This window comes from Anguilla rostrata, chromosome 7 (genome assembly GCF_018555375.3).
Source record: "Anguilla rostrata isolate EN2019 chromosome 7, ASM1855537v3, whole genome shotgun sequence".
Taxonomy (NCBI): Eukaryota; Metazoa; Chordata; class Actinopteri; order Anguilliformes; family Anguillidae; genus Anguilla; species Anguilla rostrata.
In genome coordinates, this window is record NC_057939.1 from 3,464,351 (window position 1) to 3,486,928 (window position 22,578).

Consider the following 22,578-nt stretch of genomic DNA (forward strand, 5'->3'; position numbering starts at 1 on the left):
TTGTAGCCAGAGGGCTGGTTTGGTGTACTGGGTTTGTAGCCGGAGGGCTGGTTTGGTATACTGGGTTTGTCGCCGGAGGGCTGGTTTGGTGTACTGGGTTTGTAGCCGGAAGGCTGGTTTGGTGTACTGGGTTTGTCGCCGGAGGGCTGGTTTGGTGTACTGGGTTTGTCGCCAGAGGGCTGGTTTGGTGTACTGGGTTTGTCGCCAGAGGGCTGGTTTGGTGTACTGGGTTTGTCGCCAGAGGGCTGGTTTGGTGTACTGGGTTTGTAGCCGGAAGGCTGGTTTGGTGTACTGGGTTTGTCGCCAGAGGGCTGGTTTGGTGTACTGGGTTTGTAGCCAGAGGGCTGGTTTGGTGTACTGGGTTTGTAGCCAGAGGGCTGGTTTGGTGTACTGGGTTTGTCGCCAGAGGGCTGGTTTGGTGTACTGGGTTTGTCGCCAGAGGGCTGGTTTTGTGTACTGGGTTTGTAGCCAGAGGGCTGGTTTGGTGTACTGGGTTTGTCGCCAGAGGGCTGGTTTGGTGTACTGGGTTTGTAGCCAGAGGGCTGGTTTGGTGTACTGGGTTTGTAGCCAGAGGGCTGGTTTGGTGTACTGGGTTTGTAGCCAGAGGGCTGGTTTGGTGTACTGTAAAACCCGGGACAGGTCTTTTTACTTCAGTCTCTGTTCCAGATTTGTAAGGGTTCCCAGTTTTACTTGGTGCGGTTATCCAGCTAACCCAGTAATCCTGCGTTGTGAAATATCCCTTCCAGTGTAGCACTGCCAGTACACTTGAGCCAGTTTTTTGGGAACTATGCAGTGGTATGAATAGGACAGTTATTAAATGTAAGTGGTTGCTGTAGACAGGAGAGTTTGTCCTTAGGGAGTAAGTTAGTGTTTAGATAATGACAAATAGCCTGTGGGATTGGCCGTCAAAGGAAACTATCAGTGGTGTTCAGGGCTCCCTGGTGGACCAGCATGATTTGTTTTCCATACAGGCCAGTAAGCGATGCATTGCCAGAAAAAAACAACCTGTTTTTGTTATTTTACCGTGAAAGAAATAAGCACCAAAAAAAAAAAAAGCAATGGAGTTGCTTTTAGGTTGTCTGTCTGTCTGTAAGATGCGCATTGTGAGATGTGCCCAACTGGATGTTCCTGCTGGATTTGTTCTTCCTTCAGTCGTAAGCTTAGTTTGCAAGTCACCCCAGCGATAAAACTCTTTGCACCGCTAGATGTAACTTAATTGTTCTTGATATTTAAGTGTTTCTTTAGCTAAATATGCGCGGCATGTCGTGATTAATTAGTCTGCTTGTGTGTCTTTATTGCAGGAATGTTGGTTGGATTCGTTCTGACAATGGCCAACATGAGCTTCTTCGCCTCCTTGTTGACATTTTTTCTCACCTCTTCCAAACTGACCAAGTGGAAGGGTGCAGTGAAGAAGAAGATGGATGCTGAATATAAGGAAGGTGATGTGTTCGTTACTTGACTGGTTGGCCTACAGCCCACCTTTACAGTGGGTGATTTTGACAATCCAAAATGGCCGACTGGAACCACCAGTGCTGCATTCTCACTGGCCACATTTGTGCCCAAACTGGTGTCATAGAAAAAATGGCTGTTTTACATTGAATTTTTTAAAACCCGCATCCCTTCTAGTGTCACTGGAGTTAAGCTAACCCCCGCTGCTTAAGTATTTGCATTTATCTTTGTGAATGGCTTGGAAAATACTGTAAAATACGGGCAAGGGGTTCAGTGTTAGATTAAATGCAGCAGTAGACCAACTGAATCTGCTCTTCCAATGCATGTGAAAGGAGTTGCATTCCTATGTGGTATCAAATACTACGTTCACACGATACAACTCTGTATTAATAAAATATGCAGTTAAATGTTGCAGTACACACTTTTAAAAAGAAAATTAACATATTTTTTCAGGGGGTTTGGCCTGTGGGGGGGAGGGGAGGGGGGGGGGCAGTCCTAAGCTTGAGGGTTGGACCAGTATTGCTTCCTGTTTCCTGTGCGTAGGGACCGTTGATCCTCTCCGTACGCTGGACTGAGTTTGCTTGCCTCTGGTTTTCCAGGGGGACAGAGAAACTGGATGCAGGTGTTCTGTAACGGTGGTGTCCCGACCGAACTGGCCCTCCTGTACATGATCGAGGTGGGCCCCGGGGAGATGCCGGTGGATTTCGGGAAGCAGTACACGGCCACCTGGATGTGCCTGTCCCTGCTGGGGGCGCTGTCCTGCAGCACGGGGGACACCTGGGCCTCCGAGGTGGGGCCCGTCCTCAGCAGGAGTCCGCCCCGCCTCATCACCACCTGGCAGGTGGTCCCTGCAGGTACGGCCTGTTCTGTCTCACCTGCTGAGGGGAGGGGGGCGAGGCTCCTGATTGGTCCGACTCGGTTTTTGACCTGGCAGGTGGGCCCTGCAGGTAGGGCCTGTTCCGTCTCACCTGCCGGGGGGGGGGGGGCGAGGCTCCTGATTGGTCCGACTCGGTTTTAGACCTGGCAGGTGGGTCCTGCAGGTATGGCCTGTTCTGTTTCACCAGCTGGGGGGGTGGGGGTGAGGGTGGGGCCTTCTGATTGGTCCGGCGCAGTTTTAAATTCATTTATATTCATATTTATATTAGTCTATCAGGCTTTCAGCTGCTCCACTGGTATTTGGCATACTAAACGGGGTCGAATTTGAACCTGAACTGATGGTTCCCTTTCTGAATGCACAAGTCTGCACGGGGTTTACATTTGCTTTTCCTGTATCCCATCCATGGGAGTTCAGTCGATCCTCCTGTTTCCTTCCTCCAGACAGTTTTCCAAAAAAGACTCTGTGAGAGATTCCACCATTTCAAAAGGAAAAAACAATAGATAAAAAGTGCTGGCTGTTTGGTCCGAAAGTTGGCTCGTATCCCGTTGCAGTAATTTGCCGTGGTAACATGTTAAAGAATGTTCTGTGCGGTGAGTGTGTCCGAGCACAGCTATCTGCTGGCTGAGCCGGTATGTTTGTGCGGCTGGGCTGCAGGAGGGCTATTGGATCAGGAGTAGAGACTGTCGCTCTGATTGGTCACTTGTGCATTCCTGCTCCATGAAGACCCCGCCCACTCGGCTCGTTGCTCTGCTTCTCTCCCGTGCCATGTTTTGTAGTCTGGTGTGCGTGAATTTAGATGAGCTGAACTCCTTCATATCCACATAACAATAGTTCTGTTCATCAAATTTGCAGACGTGGCAGATGTTGCTGGAAAATGCGCTATATAAACTTTTATTTTAGTGCACTGTTATGCTGAACTACCAAATTAAACCATCAGTATTTGAGCTTTCACACTTAAACATGTTTTTCCTTCTGATAAACGTGAAGTTAAGGTTGCCAGTTCTGCAGCAAACAGGACAGGAGTAATGTCCTCTTCCTTCCAGTATGTGTTTGCATAAAAGTATTTTTGTAATATAGAGGAAGGCTCAAAGTCTCTGAATTCTTTACGGGCACTAGGGGAGCAATGGGGGGGGGGGGGTGTTTTGTCGTGATAGTCTTTCTGTCGGGGGGTTGTGCGGGGAGCATGAGTCGTCCCAGATGGCATATCTGGAGTCCTACTCTGGATAAAACCGACTCATTATCAGGCTGATATCCTGCAGTCTGGGGAGGCCATTTTGAAGAAAACTGGTGAAATATCCGGAACACGGATCAGTCACATCAGTCAGTCACATTGCTGTTTGGAACCACAGACAGTACGCAGGCTGTTGCCTCTCAGGCGAAGTGCTTTGCTGGCGAGTTTAACCGGGCTTTGATGGCTGCTTCTTTTTTTTTTTCCCTCTCACAGGCACAAATGGGGGGGTCACGCCGGTGGGCCTTGTGGCCAGCCTGCTGGGCGGGGTGACCGTGGGCGTGGCTTACTTCATCACCCAGCTCTTATTCGTGAAGGACCTGAGCCTGGCGGCTCCCCAGTGGCCAATCGTGGTGTACGGGGGCATGGCTGGCCTACTGGGGTCAATGCTGGACTCTGTTCTCGGGGCCATCATGCAGTACTCAGGTGCTGATATTTTGGATTTAAAGCTTGCACTCGCAGGGATGTAGTGCTGAATAGGAGGGTTAAAGTTCCCTTCTAGCCTTGAGCAAAGTACTCTCAAGTGCTCTTTCAATGTACAGTATAGGCTTGTATGTATTCGGTTCGATTTTTCAGGCGGACATGGTGAACGTGTGTTCTTCTGTTTCCTTCCAGGTTATGATGAAAGCATCGGGAAGGTTGTGAACTGTGAGTCAAAGACGGCTAAGTGGATATGTGGGAAACCAATCCTGGACAACAACGCCGTCAATCTGTTCTCCTCCATCATAATCGCTTTGGTGCTGCCTGGACTGGCTTGGGGCCTCTGGCCTGGGCAGTGAAACGGACCTGAACTGGAAGGCCTGCGGATGACTCATCACATTGCCTTGCCTGTGTCAGCCGACTACGATTGGCAGTCTGCAGCGGTGGACAAAATTGGCTTTGAGCCACCCAGGGATGAGGCAGACGTACTGTAGGAGTAGGCCGAAGTTCCCTGGGTTACCACAGCAACCACCAGCTGCTCCAGCTCTTTTAGCTTAGTGACGCGTCGGTTGTCCTCTGTTTACTGGTTTCTGTCGGTGAGCGATTCGACTCGAGCCCTCCTGTGGTAATGTGTGGCCCATGCCCACACTGCAGCTGCAGATCTCCTTGTGCTGGGTGAGGGTGGCACAGCAGAGCATTGAGAAGCACAGTTAGTGATTCTGAAACTTAAAGCCTGGTATAATTTTTCAAATTTCCAAAAAATATAAGATTCATGTTCGCAATGGCTCGCTCATGAGACTCTCTTAAAAAAAAGAATTTAAAAAAGTGACCATTTTTTGACCATCCAACCTCTGAAATAACTGTATGTAAAATCTAATTTTAATGATTCTGTAAAAAGCCAATAAATGTAGTGACATACTCCAGAGTTAAGTGTTCAGTTTGATATACCAAGCTTGCACAGCCAGTTGGAAGATTTATACTGAAGAGCATATTTATACACAGGCATCAGTCTCTTTTCCAGGTGAGGGTGCTGCCGTACCTGCAGGAACTCTAGTTTCCACGTCTATGGTACTGGGGTTATGTCATGCCCAGACCTGCTAATCATGGTTTGTGCATATTTGTGTGAAAGTGTAATTCCAGTGATACGTATGTGATGTCATTTGATGTCTTTAATGTCTTAATTGCAATGAGCTGTATACTGTAACTCTCTCTTTGTTTCTTTCAAATGCACAATGTGACGCTCTCAGCAGTGTAATGACGAGTGGAAATTGCCGGACTTATGAATATGTTCCCATTTGACCACATGGTGGAGCTGTAAGAACCAAATCACTTCAGCCTCCACGTCCCAGTTAACCTTGATTTGGCACACAGGTCCTTCTCATCAAGAAGAATGGATTTGCCTCAAGGGCCCATATCTTCTGCCATTTTTTATTTTTTAAAAAGACGAAAACACCATCTCATTAACCGCAAGTCTCACCGGACCACTCCTTAAACGAGCTGGAAAGTTTTATGTAAAATAGATTAATGTACAGTGTGTGGCTAATTAAGAAAAGGAGCTCTTCTTCTTCAGTATTGTTTCAGCCTCTCAAACAAGCACTGAGTCATGAAATGAATGTGTTTGGGCTTTAAGTTAATATGTGACCGGCACAAGTGATTTCATATTCTGCATTTTCAGTGTTAATAAAATACTGCGTAAAACCCCTCTGTACCTGATGTTGGCATGGAACTTCATATGTTGAAACTTTTTGCAAAATTACAAAGGAAAATTCTATTCTTATTACATCAGAAAAATGGTCATTTGTGAATAAAGTGGTGTAAAGAACACAGGCAGTGGTCCACTGGGGCAAGCTAAATGGAAATAAATATAATACCATTTGACCACCTTCATGTCATGGTGAAATGTTTCTGTCTAGGTGAAAGTGGTCTCTTCCAGGATGACAATATTTGCAGCTGCATGGCACAAGTGGTCACCTGAATGGTTTGGTGACCATGAAAAAGGTATACCATGCCCAGGCACCCAATCCTTAACACTAATGGGAGATTAGAGTGGTGGGCATTGCAGTTCCTGGGTTGTGGTGGCCCAGCACCATATTAGGACCCTATTAACCCTATTTTGGTGTTTCCTTTATTTTGGATATTACCCCATGCGCGACATTGAAACTTGACATCTTAGGAAACATGAACAGCTCCTGCACAAAGGACACTAATTTCCCATGGTAGAATATTAACAGGGAGTGGTTTTACTGTCCCACCTGTCCTTTGAAAAGAGGTCCAGAAGAGTTAACTGTGAACTGTAAACCTGGATCGACGGTATGCTATTATGCATCTACTGCACTACTTATACACTTTATATTGCTAATGTAACTGAACGTGGGTTAAGAACTATTTCATTTTGTGTATGCATGCACGAGAAACCCAAACGTATGCTACGATGCGTTGACACATAGCACAGGTAATCTACAGCCTGCCCTGATTTGTTTACGTTTGTGGCGTTTCAAAATTAAAAGGCGTTATTTAAAAGATTATTTACATTTGAAAGAACAAAAGAATTTGCCTTGCACGGTTACTGGAATAACAAGTTTTCCAAAGGAATCTAAAAAATGCAGTCAACTCGGGCAGATTTGTTTCGTTGCGCAGTGAAAACAACGAACCTAAAATTCATATTTGAAAAACGTCACCTGCCTGGCACCACCTACTAACATTATTCGTACTGAGCGACGCGGCTAATTCTGTGCAGAGTAGTCTACAGTGCACACACCTCAACGTGACAGTGTTACAACTGACGACCAAATTAAGGTATGACTCCATATTTCAAACCCTGCGTTTTGTTGTGAGTCAAACAGATTAGCTGTTGTCTTTCTGTATTTTTCTGTTATCTTGCCACTTGTTGGCCAGAGTTTGTGACTGCATGACAACCTTGCTACGCAGTAATGTTACCTGTGACTAGCTGTATGTTAACATTGGTGTTTACGATTTTTACACTTGTATGGAAGCAAACTACACGGTGAAATGAGTCCAAGAGTTTACTTAACATTTCGCTGCGTATTAAGTTGTTACATAATGTTTAAGTACGTATGTATCCGTAATGTTATGTTCAAGCCACAACGTGCATTGCTGTAGCTATTGCGATCATTGATTTAAGTTCTGCTGAATGAATGATCTTTTCTGTCTATTCACAGAAGATGAGTTCTGGAAAAACACTGCAGAACGCTGCCCAGGTCAACCAACTTTCGGCGACTCCAAGCTTAACAAAGAGAAAATATGTAAAAGAAAAGTAAGTAGGGAGTGGACTGAAAATGAATGGTAGAGTACACTGAGTGCAGTCTTAAAAACAACATCTTAAACCCTGTTTTAGCATCAGCCTATAATTTCTGGTCGGCCAAACGTATGTTCCTTTTATGCGCAGGACAACCGTTAGAAGCCCCACAGACAGCCTGCTCTCCCCATGCACACAACGGCTAATGAGGACGAGAGCTGCTAAAGACGCGTGAGTTACAGTCACTCTTATCATTTAATTCCTAATCCGACAAACTAAATGTGTGTCAATTTATCACATATGAGTGCTGACAGGCAGAATACATGTACTGCATGTTGTCCGGTAGTTTGTTGTTGTTTGGAAATTAGGCTTGTAACCAGAGTTAAAGCGTAGAGCTGGCTTGAATTTTGCTGCTCTGCCTATTGGCATAATGGTACTCCACTTAATATGAACTGTGCTGATATTTATTCTACTGTGTGTCAAGATGGTCGTTTATGTGAGTTCCTGAATAGATATAAAAAAGCAATACTCTGGGTAAGTGAACCTGCCAAGCAAATAAATAAATATAATTCCCCCCAAATATATCAAAATAACAAATTTGTCAGCTTTGCAATACATGTTTAAAAAAAATAAAAAAATTTTTTTAATGAAGCAAATACTGTAAAATGGTTATACGAACAGCGAGGAGGTTTCTCAAGATATTTTGATATTGGGTTTTTAATGCCTTAAGTTTCAATATACGGTCTACGTCTCTAAGATATAACACTTCTTTGTTTCTGCTGGCTAAAATGATTTACATGTGTCCATACTGAGGCTACACATTTACGCAATAACAGAGGAATGGCAGCCCACCCAATCCTGTTCAGAGTCCGGAATTCTGTGCCCTTGAGTGGGCTGCCTCGGGGGTTGTCTGTGCTCTTGTTTGGCATCCTGTTTTCTCTTTCTTTTTTTGTATAAATCAAAACAATTTTTTGATGAAAGAAAAGAATAGTGCACTGACTTACAGTACTCGCGATTCGTTAGGATTTAGATCTGGCATTTGCAAGTTTTGCACGAATTTCCAAATGTAACAAGGAATGATGATGGGACACTGGAAAAAATGTTTTGGCGTAAAAAGGCATGAACTTTTTTGAAGAAAAAAAAAAAAAACCAGTAGAGTGAGGGTAAAAGTAGATGAAAGAAAATTCCTTTGGCAGAAATGAAAAAATGTATTTCTGCTTTGTTACTTTGCAACACTGCCCACAAGGTTGCCAGCCGCCTAGGTGGATTGGATGCCAGCCTGTAGGGCCAATCTACACGCTAGAACAGAGCCTTAATAGGATGAGCTGCCCAGCTTATTATTATTAATATTATTTAGAAGCACCACATTCCTAACATTGTATAATAGACAAACACAGTGTCAGTCTTGCTTATGTTAATAACTCAAACACATCTGCTCCCAGATACTTACCTCATACCTTCATTCTTATGCGCTACCATTGCTCTCATAGGTTTTTTTTAGATGCACTTCTGTATAATATTGATAGGATACTGAACTGAACTTTTTTTTTTACAGGCAGTCAGAATTTCAGGTACCAGCGTTTAGTACAGAAGATAAGGAAAATGCTCCCTCATAAGTAAATGTGTGGGTAGAAGGCCGGCTTCTTCAACTGTCTGCATTTTCCTGCGTTGTTCTGGCTGGACAAAGGGGCTTGCGGTCTGAGAGACAGCTGGGCCTGAATTATAATGCTCTATTGTATAATGTAATAAATATACTTGTGTGGTCATAACTGATCTCTGGTCCCTCAGAATAAGAAAACATATCAGATTTCATTAGGTGATTTATGCTTCTGTGTATCAAGTTCTAAAGAAGACCCGGGGATGCCATGATGTAGTAATTAGTGACAGGTTAAGAGTTGATGTCTTGATGTGCTGTCTTAAATAAACTATAATTTGGGCCCATACACCATGGAGAATGAAGGACTGAACTTATCAGTGAGCTCTGATCTCCATAATCTCAAACAGAGGCTAGGATTCAAGCAGCATCTGTCCTAAACTTGACCAAAAATTAAAAGCAGTATTTTATTCATTTGGCAAGGACAGCAATCACTAAGACCAACTTACTGAATTTATGACGAAAGTGGGTAACACTTGCGTTTACTCTTAAATCAAAGTTATGGACAAATGTTGATTGATACAGACCACAGTATTTGAAGATTATAATGAACCATGATTTACATGGTGTGTAAAACTGAATTACATGTGTATATATATATAGAGAGGGAGCATATGTTTAGAATACCGATGTGTACTACTGAAGGCTGCTTCCAAGTGAACTTGCTGCTTATGTGTTAGCTATGTTTCCCCTTTTGCACACTCTGAACTTAACAAAAAAGTTTGTCATGTTTATTTTTCTTTATGCATCCCTTTATGCAAATCAAATTTCTGCATGCAGGTGCGTGGGTGTCATACTTAATTAATTGGCCGTCATATCAATCTTGCCTGCCAAAATTTTTGGGAAAGGGGTGAGAATTTAGTAAGAGGCAGAAGAATAAAAATACGATGATGATGATGATGATGATGATGAAACAATAGGGGTCCTATGCACCCTTGGTGCTTGGCCCCCTAATGACAAATTCCCTGGAGAATAAATGTCAATGTAGGCCAACATATACTATGCTAACCTAAATAAGACATCTCTTGGTATTATCATCTGCAGATACATAAAAATGTGTTATTCATGTTTATTTTTCCCTTAATAAATAAAATTTAAATTACACATAGTTCAGAGAACCTTTGTTTTGTTTATGCTTTTGGCGTTTCTTTGTGGTGCAGTGAATTTCATGGACATTACCGCGAAAAATGCCGTGTCTTTAGAAATCATAACCTGACCTTGAAATCTTGACCTTGCCGGTAGTTTAAGCAGCCAACAACCAAGAATTTACCTAACGGTATTTGTATTTGGGAATGACATATTGAATCCGTGGTTGTTTCACATAACACTGACATTTTGTGCATTGAACTTTGCTATCATTCTACGTAATTTGGTATATCGTTGCATAATGAAGTGTTATTATGACAATAATGGTATTATTATGACAATGATTCCCCACTGAATATGATATATTTGTGACAGCCTACTTTTGTGCAGGAAGAGGGACAGGAAGATAAACAGTACGATTCCTTCAGTTATAATACTACCTGGCTTGTTGATGTTATTGGATTAATATCGTATCATTTGATCATATGTGCATTTTTATATTGTATACTGAGCCCACGCCTCTTTCATTGAAATGGTATCTTTTCTCCTCGCTTCCACCTCGCGCTTGACAATTATTGGAGTAGACGTGTTACGGTAGCTACACCAATCGGATACGAATACGAATTTGGGCAAGGAGAAAAACAACACTTTCTAAATCTGCCCCCAGTTCACATGATCACTGTAGGAGCGTGACGTTGAAGAGGAGACGCCATTAGACGGCGAGAAAGAGTCAGTGAGAATATTGTCAGCCAGCTGTCCGAGTCGTATTATTGACGTCGTTCGGAGGGATTACTTTCCCTGATTTGTCTTCGCATACATCAATTTTATCAATTGCATTAACTTATATGACCTGCATGCTACAATTCTAGCGGGCTACGTTTGTTCCTGAGGACGGATTTCGCGATGGCGGCCAGTGGAGCGGGAGGCGGTAGCAAAACCTTTTCTTTCAAGGTGGTTTTGTTGGGCGAGGGCTGTGTTGGGAAAACGTCACTTGTCCTGCGATATTGCGAAAACAAATTCAACGACAAACATATCACCACACTGCAGGTTTGTACTGTTGTATTTGTCCTTCTTACAGAGAAGAGAGGGTTAAACAAGTTGTTTATAACAAGGGCGAACCCTGTGCTACAACACACAGTCAGATATTATGACTGTTGCATGCCAGGGAAATGATACTCAAGTACCGTGGTGTATGCAGCTATCTACCGTGGCGTTAATTTGGTACTTGCTATGACGGCTAAGGTTAGCTCGCGTGCCAAACAGCGAGACGTCCAGTTTAAAATGACTAGTCTAACGCTAGCTAGCTAGTATGGTGTGCTGAGTCAGCGCGCACGGCTCATTTGGGTGTAGCTAGATAGTACTAGCTAGCTATGTTAGATCTGACAGGGAAGGGACAACGAAAGATGCAAGCGGTTGGATTTTCTGTCCATACCAACAAACAAAATACAGGGCGGTGGAATTCTGATTTCAGTGGGAATCGGCGGATTTTTCATGTCATAATTTAGCCATTTTACTCCCAAACCGAATTAATCATATTTCTGGAATAATTGCTTTGTAATGCCTTGATGCCATTAGTGTCTCGAACGGAATACAGTAGACTAGTGGACATCGTTCTTCACTTCAGTTTATCAATATATTTTTTCTGTTTCCGCTACCATCTTTGGGTATGTACTGGGTTTACTTCCAGGTGCAAACGGTTCATTAGTTTTCATCACAGACTATGGTTTTCAGACGTCTGTCTTTTTCCTCTTCGACTGGCGGAAGGTGGTCGACTAGCCGGTGTTGGTTGTGAATGTATGGCTAGTTATCGCACTGAGTGCATATGCGTATGAGTGCTGGATCGATATTTACCGTTAACCTGTAAAACCCAATATGTCTACTCACATGTAGCATGTTTTGCTTGCCATGTTAGCGATCTTACTACAATCAAATGTGCCAGACAGAACACAAAGTAATGTAAAGAACGTATTGTGGCAGTGCTGTGTTTATTTGTCATACCATTACATTACCAAAGCCCTACGCATGTTTTTAAAAAAATGTTTAGCAAGGTAACAAGGTAAAGGTAAGCTGCTGATAGACAGGAAATGACACGCTTCATCTGTCTACCTCACTGGAGCAAAAGGCCACTTGGCTAACGCATACGACTGCGTCAAGGGATTGTCGTGATCATTTCAGGAAATTGGTAAAATATGTGTAAAATTACTTATATTACTCGCCAGTTATGGCCGTTGTCGTAATGTGATATATTTAAAAATGCTAGCTCTAAAGAACATTTATGTTATAATGTAATAATATTACACTAAACATTTTACTGAACTGTCTTACTAGCTACTTTTGTGGAGCTAGCTTGTGGACAAGCTTAGGTGAGTTAGGCACTTAAAGGATAGCTATGGTGTTTTTGAATCCAGGCCTATTTTCGGATAATCTTGAATAATCGTGTCCTGGAGACCAAAATCTCACCGACTGCTTAAAATTTTTTAGTTGCATCCTCAGACAGGCACAGGAGTATATTGGGGACAATTTTTTGCAGCCTTCAAAAAACCACGATAAACGAGAATATCCTAGATACGTTTGCATGAATTAAAAATTCCATTGACCTCAACAAGAACCTCAGGACCAGAAGATGCAAAACAGCCGCATAACAGTGACGATCCATCCAGCAACATTTTCACCCTAGGTGGGACATCCATTTCAAAATAAGAGTCAGTCTTCTGATCATGAGCTCACCACTGGAGTGTGTGGCCCTAAACCTCAATTTTGGTCTCATCAGACAGACGGTAACGCCAGGTTTTAATTTATGGGGACATTTATGGGGTCTTGGGTCTGTGGGTTGCAAAAAAGACTCGGATGTTTTATTGTCCAGGAGCCTCAGCCTTAGGATAGCCTATATAATACCATCAAAACTGTAGTTTTTAGGGCCCCTGCATGAATACGCATTGAAGGGAAAAATTCATCGCAAAATGATTTGGGTGTGTTGCAGCTGACACCTTTTCTGTTTTGGCTATTTTGATATGCACTGGTCCTCCTTTTTCGTTGAGGTCCTCTTATGGACAAATCTTGTAATATCGTCATTCCTTAAATTGTTGTTAACCATTGTCCCTTAGAAGCAGGCTGCTTTTAATTCTTTCCCAGATGTGTTTGTTCCCACATGGCTTTTGTGGGGGAATTAGAATCACGTGGCGATGTTTACCGTTCACCATTTTGTGGAGGATTTGACTCAAATCTAAACCTTGAGCCTAGCAAATTGCTCTGAGGTCAGTGAGAGGTTTTGAAGTTTGATGTTTTTGGAAAAACAGCCCCACATGACTTAAAAAAAAAAAAAAAAGTGCAACAAAGAGTTTTCAGTTAAACGTAGAAGAGCGGTGGATGCAGCTGAGGAGTTTTGTTTTAAAGAAGCAGAGTTATTTTTAAAAGACAGAAAATATATGCAGGTGGCAGGTGCACGCTCAATCTATTCAGCTCAATTTGCAGAGTTGCGGCTGAACAGATTCAGATTTTAGTATCAGTAGAGATCTAACTGTTAGGCCTTGCATTTTCTGTGTTATATAGCCTAGATCATTCTTAATCACAGAGTTACATTATTTATCATTCAATATCTACCAAGCCTCCTGTTAATAGCACGCCTAGTAACTTTTGTTCAGAGTAATGTTTATGTTCTCAAAGTCTGCATTTCTGCCTTTTTTTCTGTGCGGAAAGTGGTGCCAGGATTGTAATTAAAACTGCTCCAATAGATAGAAGATTGATTTTTATTAATTTTTTGTTCGTAGAAATAATGGGCATTTGCAGCTGAAAGTGGAAGGGGAAGCGCATAGATGCATTGTCTGTCCCATTATTAGGAGAAGTGGACCTAATGTGACAGAAACGTTTGTACTCAGCTAGGTTGCTCATACCAAAAACACTGTCACAGCATATTACTGGTGTATAAGCATGATGTACTCCGCAAACAGTGGTACTACAGCAATGATACCTTGACAAACAGGAGAAAAAAATACAGTAGTAGAAGTCAAAATGATAGTATATAGGCCTGAATGCATAGGACAGGCATTTTGGTACTCAGGATTTTGGTTTAAAATTTGATTTAAAAAGCTATGAAGAGCAGGTAGAACTGAGAGTCATGTGACATGATGTCACAATGGACTGCTGGATGGGCTCTGCTCAACAGCTGCTCATACACTTTTCACCTTTAGATATCCAGCCACACACCTAAACTGTATAGCCTAGTGAATGTCGAATATTCATCCATATTTTACCTTGTATTCATCCTTATCGTTATTTATCTGTTACTGCTAATGATTGCGTCATTGTGGCTTGCAGAAATTTGTCATCTTTGGTTCCTACAGTGTGGTTGCAGTTACTGTAAGTACAGTCAATAAATTGCTGCAACTTAACGAGTTTGCATCAGTTTGGTGACTTGGACATTTTCACCTTTAGCAGGATATACTTCCAGTTTTTATCCCTAATACTTTCCTCAGGGGAGGTGCCGTTGGTGTCGTGTGGCCTGTGCCTGCGCTGTGTTTTCCATGGCTGTGGCCAATGGGAGTCTCCCGTTACGTGACTTGTGTCTTCTGGGCCCTGCACACATTCAAATGCAGACAGGCGCGTGGTGTTCTCTCGGTCAGGTCCGCTTTGGGGGGGGGGGGGTAAGATGAGTCACAGCGGGGTTTCTCTGGACAAATAAATCTCCCTATTGTGCGAAAACATTAGTACAGCAGAAATGAAAAGGGAAACAAAAAAAAAAAACAAAAACAATTTGGTTAGAATTCAACAGAAGTGCTCGCCAAGGGAAGGAAATGCCCTGATTCTCTGTTCGGCAGAAAGGCTTCGCCTTGTAAACTGTTAATTCTTCTCAGACGCTTTTAATGTCCTTTATTTTCTGCTGAATTATTCCCTCTTATGTTGCATTATGAAATGGTTATGCACGCCGGAGGACAATGCCCCATGTTCCTGTCCCTGGACCTTTCGTCACTGAGAGCGGTTCCCCCAAACAGACCCTCTGGCCAGTCCCGCTGGCCTGTCTGAGTCAGATAAGCACATTCCCTGATAGACCCACCTGATAAGAGTCCGCACGAAAATGGGACAGGGCAGCGGGCCATTGGTTTATTGGCCTAACCAACCGGTTTCCTGAAACTACAGTTGCTAATAACTCTCAGCATATTTGCATTGGGGGCTAGCTAAGGGGCATTGTTAGCGTACCCTGGGCAGTGTTAGCTTACCCTGGGCATTGTTAGCGTACCCTGGGCATTGTTAGCGTACCCTGGGCATTGTTAGCGTACCCTGGGCCGCATTAGCGTACCCTGAGCCATGTTATCTTACCCTGGGCAGTGTTGGCGTACCCTGGGCCGTGTTAGTGTACCCTGGGTCGTGTTAGCGTAATCTGGGCAGTGTTGGCGTACCCTGGGCCGTGTTAGTGTACCCTGGGTCGTGTTAGCGTAATCTGGGCAGTGTTAGCGTACCCTGGGCCGCGTTAGCGTAGTGGTCTGTAAATGCAGTTATGGGCTGGTTGTGCAGTATGCGCAGAAGCACAGATGTCTCAGTACATCCTAGAGAGCGGAGAGGAGAATGAATAGTGAAACAGAGAAAATCTGGAACAACGCACAGAAGGTACTCTAATCACATTACTGTCATCAAGATAGGACAAACTACGTTTTCTCCTTATAAACTGAATAAAGACATGCTTGTTTATTTTTAAACACAGAAAATAAAGAACCACAATACAATCCTACATCTGCCCTTAGATCAAACTTATACGCCGTGTGCCAGTACAGTCCACTTGAAACCCGAAATGAACTCTCCTTATTTTGATTTTGAGTTTGATATTGCTGCAGTATTTTGTGAACTTAGAGTGAATTGCCAAGTGTTCTGTTCCTGCCAACTGAACTTTTGAATAGTAAAAGAATAGTTTTACTTCGATTGTTTTGTGATTTGGCAGCTATTGTGTAGCAGTTTTTAATCTCAACTCCTTTGCATTAAAATCTTTTTTTGACGCACTCAGACCTGTAGAGAAACCCGGACAGCACACTCTAGAAAACCCAAACTTACAATTTATTCCATGAATTGCAGAGCCACAGCCTTCATCAGTATGCTGAACATGCTAAAAACTACTAAAGAGGTCGGGCCACACATCAGGCACTTGGATAAGCCATCATGTGACATACATTGGCTGCCTGAAAAACATTGACATTTTAGCCTAATTAGATGTACAGTGGATGATTCAGTTTTACAGTATTGCTCTTGTCGGTTTCCCCTGTTTAACTTTAGTGCCAGTGATTATTGTGTCACAAACAAAATGTTGGGGTCAGATAATGTGGAAGTAAAAAATAAAAAAAATAAAAAATATATATATATATATGGGAAATAATATAATGAAATAAAAAATAAAGAACTCCAACATATGAAGGAAAAATTTAAATATATAACATTTACATAGAGCAAAGCATGAATCTAAGTGCTTACTAATCCCACATAGGCCTACATGTTATGCAGTTTTATAACAACATTCTCACTAAAAGGACTGGTTAGAGAATTCAGGTTTTAAACAATGAGTCCACCAGGCTTATCGCCGAAGGAGCAACTCTTCTCCGTCTCCCCCCCTGGTAAAGGTTTTACGACTTTAATCCCCTTAAAATGGAGTGAGCTCACATCATCACGCCTAAGTGAATTAAAGTGCCTCTCTACAGGAGATTTATCATTGTTTCTGACAGAAGACTTATGTTCACCGATTCTTGTTTTTTCTCGTGTTTAGTCTTCCCCCTCATACCCTATGCCGAAGGGACACTTAAAGAGATGTACTGTGGATTTAGTAACTCTACCGCTGGCATTTGATTTTTTTACCTGGGGGGGGGGGGGGGGGCAAGTGAGCTACGCACACGGCTGTGGCACGTGAAGTTGCCGTCAGGTATGGAGGACGGGAAATGTGTTTGGAAATACTGATCTTGACAAAATAATCCTCAAGGTTTTTCGATCCACGCAAACCAATTGTCCCGGTTACCAGCCGCTTGTATTCTCTGTCTCCTTCATTTTGCATGATTTTGACCATTGGACTGAATGGCCTGTTATGTTCTGTTATGTATTTCAAATGTTTAGAGTGCGGACTGTGGTTGTTTTACAGCCTCAGTTTAACTGTTCATTTTCAGGATGTCACACAAAATTCAAGCAGAAAACATTTTTCCTCAGCAGAAAGAGCCTTTCTTCTTGCTTCCATGCTGAAGAACAGAACGTTTCTTCCAGTGACCTTGTTTAGCCAATCGCTGAGTGCAAGGCCACAAGATAGTGGTTAGGGTGACATGAGATGTGCTCCAATTTCATGCTGAAATTCCTTTTGTTAGCTTATTTGTTTTGCTAAAAAGAAAAGGGAAAATAAATAATGGCATTATGTGGAGTTCTTGCACATTGTTGAAAACGTTTCATCACTGCATCCAGTACTATATCCATGCTAGTCCTTTATCCAACCAGTTTCACTGAATTTCCGAAGAAATAGCATCTCTGGTGGTCTGTTTCCCTGGTATCTTTATCACAGAAGATCAAAGCCATAGCCTCCATTTACAGTTATAAATGTAGGATAAACTAGTTTTTCACTGTGTAAGTAAACCAGTGCAGGGTAAACCAGTTTTCAAGCTGTGATTCTTATCTCTATTTTTTTTTTTTGTCCCTTACAGGCATCCTTCCTTACAAAGAAGTTAAACATCGGAGGCAAAAGAGTGAATCTCGCAATATGGGTGAGCTTTCTTCTGCCGCTGCCTCTGGGTCATCCCTAATTCTGCCTGTTCCGCAGCTGGCCGTTAATGGACGGACTGGGGCTCCTTGGGGAATTTTGGAACGGGGCTCCAGAGGGTCTTGTGATGGGCACGGTAACCTCCACCCAACCCCCCGGCAGTAACGTGGTGGAAGCAGTTTTTTAGTTTTTTATTAATTAATTTATTTTTTAATGAAAGGGCCCTAACGATTTGTCGAGTTCAGTCACCAGTACAGTGCGAGGATGTTCTGAGTAACTGCTTAAGTGCAGATGTAATCGGAGGCCAAAAAAGTGTATTTATTTATTCATTTACCGTCCTGTAGCAGATGGTAGATTAACAAATATGGGAAGTTGTCAATGTTTTTTTTTTTTTTTTTTTTGTGGGATTCAATTCTCCTGAAAATTAAATTAGACGGATTTTAGTAATTTCTTTTAAAGCACTCCTAATTTGGGTGCTCAGTCAGATCCGATCATCACCTCTGTCATTTTGGGAGAGTCTACACACGACCGTGTGCATCATCCAATGCCACGTGAAGCGGTCTGTTGCTTTTGCCTCTGTAATTATGTTGGAGGACTTATACATGCAGCAAGCACACACAGACTGCAGGCCCTCAGGCCACCAGAGGGGGCGCTGTTGCGACCCGAGGCGCAACACCTTCCTCCTATTTCCAGGGCCTGTGGCGCACTCCATATTGTCACTGTTCCAAAAGGGAATACCCTGCAATGGAAAGTGCCATCCATGACCCATAAAATAATTATGTTTTATATACCTGCTGCTCAAAGAATGAACCATTCTGTAGTTTCAGTCCTGACACTTATTCTCACTCTCTTTGACAAGGATTGCCCTCTTTTCTAAATCAGCGGTTTTGAACCTTGCCCCTGCGGGGGCTCTCTGCGTATGCTGGTTTTTGTCCCAACCTCCCCAATTTTAATCCCGGAATTTTGTAACAAGCCGTTAATGTTTCATAATTAGGTGCTTTTCGTGTGTGGAGGGATTACGCAAAGCCACATTATGATGTAATCGCCGCTGTGCTCTGGTTGGAGCCCCCGCGGAGGTAACCGGCGCTGTTCTCCGTCTCTGTGCCGGTGCAGGACACGGCCGGGCAGGAGAGGTTCCACGCTCTGGGGCCCATCTACTACAGAGACTCCAACGGAGCCATTTTAGTGTATGATGTCACCGATGAGGACTCCTTCCAGAAGGTGGGAAAAATGAGAGCGAACCCTGAACCTGTGCTGAATGACAGGCTCCCTTTTCATAAGCCTCTGTTTATTATCTAATTACGGTATGCTGTATGTGCAAAGTATATTGCTGCTAATCTCACTCCATACTATAACACGGGTAAAATCAGGAATGAGAAATTAATATTTTTATAGTCTTCCGCAATGATACGTTTAAATTATAAAGTTGATTTGGTTTGTGTGGTTTTTTTCCAGTTTAGGTCATTAAATTGTGTATGTTTTTTTGCCTTTTAGGTGAAAAACTGGGTGAAAGAATTAAGAAAAATGTTGGGAAATGAGATATGTTTATGTATAGTTGGTAAGTTCCTCCTTCTACCCAAATGCATCCCATTATTAAAATACTGACAGTATAATAATGTAGTACTGAAAAGTGTCTTTCTTTACTAAAACAAATAATGCATCCATTTCCCCCCTGTGCTTGAATCACTGATAGTCACATGATGGGGGGGGGGGAGCTGGTTCTCTGGGTGCTGCAGTCAAGTGACAAGCCTCGTTTTTCAGAACGTGGATTAGATCAGCTGCTCTGTTGTATTTTAAGAGGAAATGTTAAGAGAGATGCCATCAGTGATGCGGGCTACTTCCTGTCCGGAGAAAGATTGATACGGGCTCATCACATGAAAGAACCACGTCTTGCATTCCTGAGTTTGTCTTTGATGAAACTGACCTTCAGTAACGGCTAAAAAAAACAAAAAAACTGCATTTTATTAACACCTATTCTTCTTGCTCTTGATATAGGATCTTTCATTTGTTATTTTGATTATTCTTGGGATCTTAAAATATGATTTAAAAAAAATTTTTTTTTTTAAGTTTACTGTTTGAATAACCTTTCTTAGTCCTGTGAATCATGTGATTTCCTGAAATCTGCTGTCAGCTTTGGAATCTCATTGAATTGAGTCAAAAGTAATTGGATAATATCTTAAAATGTGAATTGAAAAGTTGCCGTTATCAGTGTGACGTGGGCGGAGGATAAAAATGCAGGAAAGAAAAAGGTTGTGAAAGATCCATGAGCCGAGTTATTGCTAACGAGAAGCTGTGGATTTGGCTGAGTCTGAGTCACTTGGTGCGTTCGGCTGGCGAAGTTCCACAGTCGAAATGAGTTCCCTTTCCATGCTTTCATTCAGTCCTTTCACTGCGTTTTGATATTTTCACTCTCGGTGGATATCAGATCAGATCAGATCAGATGGAAGGAGATCAACTTACATACTGGAACAGCAATTATGGTCCTGTCATATTCCCTTGGTTTTAAGCCACTATACATTTTTAATCATCGATAATAATACGTGTTATATTTTATGGAATAATTTTCTTTTTGAAATGGGACACAGCCAAATTAGCCAAATTGGCATGATCAGGGCAAATGTATGTATTCATGTTACTAATTCATTTTTTAAATTTTTATACAGGTAACAAAATAGACCTGGAAAAGGATAGAAATGTTTCAGTGCAAGAAGCAGAACAGTATGTATGAATTTCTTAATTTAGTGCTTTTGTATGGCAGATATTTGAATATGAAACACCTTGAAACTCAGCATACAGCCACGTTGTTTGTATATATTTACAATACAGTGTGCTTCTCAGTTCTTACTAAAAATGGTTCCAGTGTTCGAACAGAGGTGTTGAATTGAAGCCACAATTGAGGAGTTTGTCATTCTTTGGTTAATTTTTTTTTTTTTGCATCTTGTCTGGAGTGTATCGCAGTTCACTGAATGAGTGAGGATTTCTACTCCACAGGTACGCAGAGTCCGTTGGGGCGAAACACTACCATACGTCGGCCAAATTAAACAAAGGAATCGAAGAGATGTTTCTGGACCTCTGTAAAAGTGAGTCGGCTTCTTTTAACGGTTGAGTTCTGAGATCTCTTCATGTAGCGTATGAGCTCTGTCGAGGCTCAGGGAAAGCCAGTTGTGTTCGCACTCGGTGTGAGCTGATGGTCAGGGTGCCACGATGAGCCGAGGGGCTCCGGAACCCTGAACCGTGTTTTTAAACGTAATTATTACATTACATTACATTACAGGCATTTAGCAGACGCTCTTATCCAGAGCGACTTACACAAATTTTTTTCATAGCATTTTACATTGTATCCATTTATACAGCTGGATATATATACTGAAGCAATGCAGGTTAAGTACCTTGCTCAAGGGTACAACGGCAGTGTCCTTACCCGGGAATCGAACCCGGGACCTTTCGGTTACAAGCCCAGTTCCTTACCCACTGTGCCACACTCCGTCCTATATTATTATTATTATTATTAATGATTATTTTTATTATTACTCCGCAGGAATGATGGAAACGGCGCAGGCGGACGAGCGGGCGAGGGGCAACGGCGCCAGCCAATCGGGCGCGTCCAGGCGGGGGGTGCAGATCGTCGACGATGAGCCGCAGGCCGCCACGGCGGCGGGGGGGTGCTGCTCGTCTGCCTAGGAAACCGCCCGCCCCACCCCCACCCAACCCAACCCAACACACCCCCCCCCCCCCACCAGGACTGTGGAATCTGCCCTTCCTGTTCTCCAGCACCCCTCTTCTACTCAGACTGCCATTGCCCCCACCCCCCCACACGCCCACCCCACACTCGCCCCCAGTCCACTCAGTTATCACGTCCTGCTCCATGGAATAATGATAATGCACTCAGCAGTATTCCCAAGTAATCCCATTTATGACACTGAAGGGACTCGTGGAGAGGAAGGCGGGGCACGAGGACAGAGGCGACCAGCGGAAAGCGGTTTGGTGTAGCTCTGCTTGCTTAGTGAGCGAGTTCCCACAACCTCCTAAATCCACATTTACCCCCTCCCCCCCCCCCACCCCCGTCCCCTGTTTTTTTTATTCTTTGACTTTGGTAATGCACATGCTGTGTTGAATTCTGGAAAAGGCCTGATTATGTTTTACTTTAAAAAAGAGAGAAGATCTTTATTATTTAATAACTTATGTATATGTTCTGTGGAAATCAACAGTGCACATGTTTGAATCCTTTGTGTCCTTGGGAAACTGTGAAAGTTCTACAGCTCCAGCTTCTGTTTTAAATTTGCCAGATACTATTTTTGCAGTTTTTTTTTTTGCACTGGCCCATTAATACGAATGCTTTTGGCATACTGTACTTTTCCCTGTTTGCCAAGTCGGTATATAAATCAAAACAACAGCAAAAAAACGCAAATGGAAAAGAAAAAAAAAACAAAAACAAAAAAAATACATTGTACAATACTTACTAAATATTTTATCTGCTTTTACAAGCTTCGGGGAATATACGCAGGTGTAGAAAAGTGTACATTAGTCTTCTTGTTAATGATTGTAAAATGAAAATAACAGTTCTCGGTGAAAGCACACTTTTTGGAATTGTAATTTTTTTTAACTGCTAGTACCATAAATGTTTTGTAATTCAACAATTATAATTATTTACTATGCATAGGTGTCAATAGCATTTTTACTTTTCTTAAAACACAGTATTTACTCCATCTCTCAAACATATGCCACAAACCAGGACAGAAGGTCAATTGACTTTTAAAAACCCTTTTGCTGTAATAACTCGTTATGAAAGCCAACATTTTAGGTAGGTTGTAATCCCCTCTACAAGGAATGATTCAAACTAGATTCAATGTTCTGAGAAGGCAAGTTGGACAAATGGGAACTTTCCAATGTCAGCTAG

General features: G+C 42.6%; 2 protein-coding genes and 1 long non-coding RNA gene across 7 annotated transcripts in view; all 3 read left to right on the forward strand.

Annotated features, from left to right (window-relative positions):
• The window catches only part of LOC135258795 (transmembrane protein 19-like), a 33,079-nt gene extending 27,397 nt beyond the window's left edge, over window positions 1-5,682 (forward strand). For all 5 annotated transcript variants that reach the window (XM_064342380.1, XM_064342381.1, XM_064342385.1 and 2 more), the window contains 4 exons: window positions 1,302-1,439; window positions 2,049-2,303; window positions 3,771-3,980; window positions 4,170-5,682. In XM_064342380.1, the coding sequence (XP_064198450.1) occupies window positions 1,302-1,439; window positions 2,049-2,303; window positions 3,771-3,980; window positions 4,170-4,333 (767 nt within the window). In that variant the 3' untranslated portion in view covers window positions 4,334-5,682. The remainder of the gene's footprint in view (window positions 1-1,301; window positions 1,440-2,048; window positions 2,304-3,770; window positions 3,981-4,169) is intronic.
• An 877-nt stretch (window positions 5,683-6,559) lies between these two features.
• LOC135258800 (uncharacterized) lies at window positions 6,560-9,992 on the forward strand. Its single transcript, XR_010331097.1, has 4 exons — window positions 6,560-6,770; window positions 7,154-7,248; window positions 7,381-7,461; window positions 8,786-9,992. It is a non-coding gene; the product is annotated as an uncharacterized LOC135258800 (long non-coding RNA).
• A 645-nt stretch (window positions 9,993-10,637) lies between these two features.
• Window positions 10,638-22,336, forward strand: rab21 (RAB21, member RAS oncogene family). The gene is made up of 7 exons (XM_064342390.1): window positions 10,638-11,017; window positions 17,626-17,685; window positions 18,795-18,902; window positions 19,176-19,239; window positions 20,345-20,399; window positions 20,673-20,761; window positions 21,220-22,336. Exons 1-7 carry the CDS (start codon window positions 10,874-10,876, stop codon window positions 21,360-21,362), a joined length of 663 nt encoding a protein of 220 aa, XP_064198460.1. The 5' UTR covers window positions 10,638-10,873; the 3' UTR covers window positions 21,363-22,336.
• Window positions 22,337-22,578: the final 242 nt, after the last annotated feature.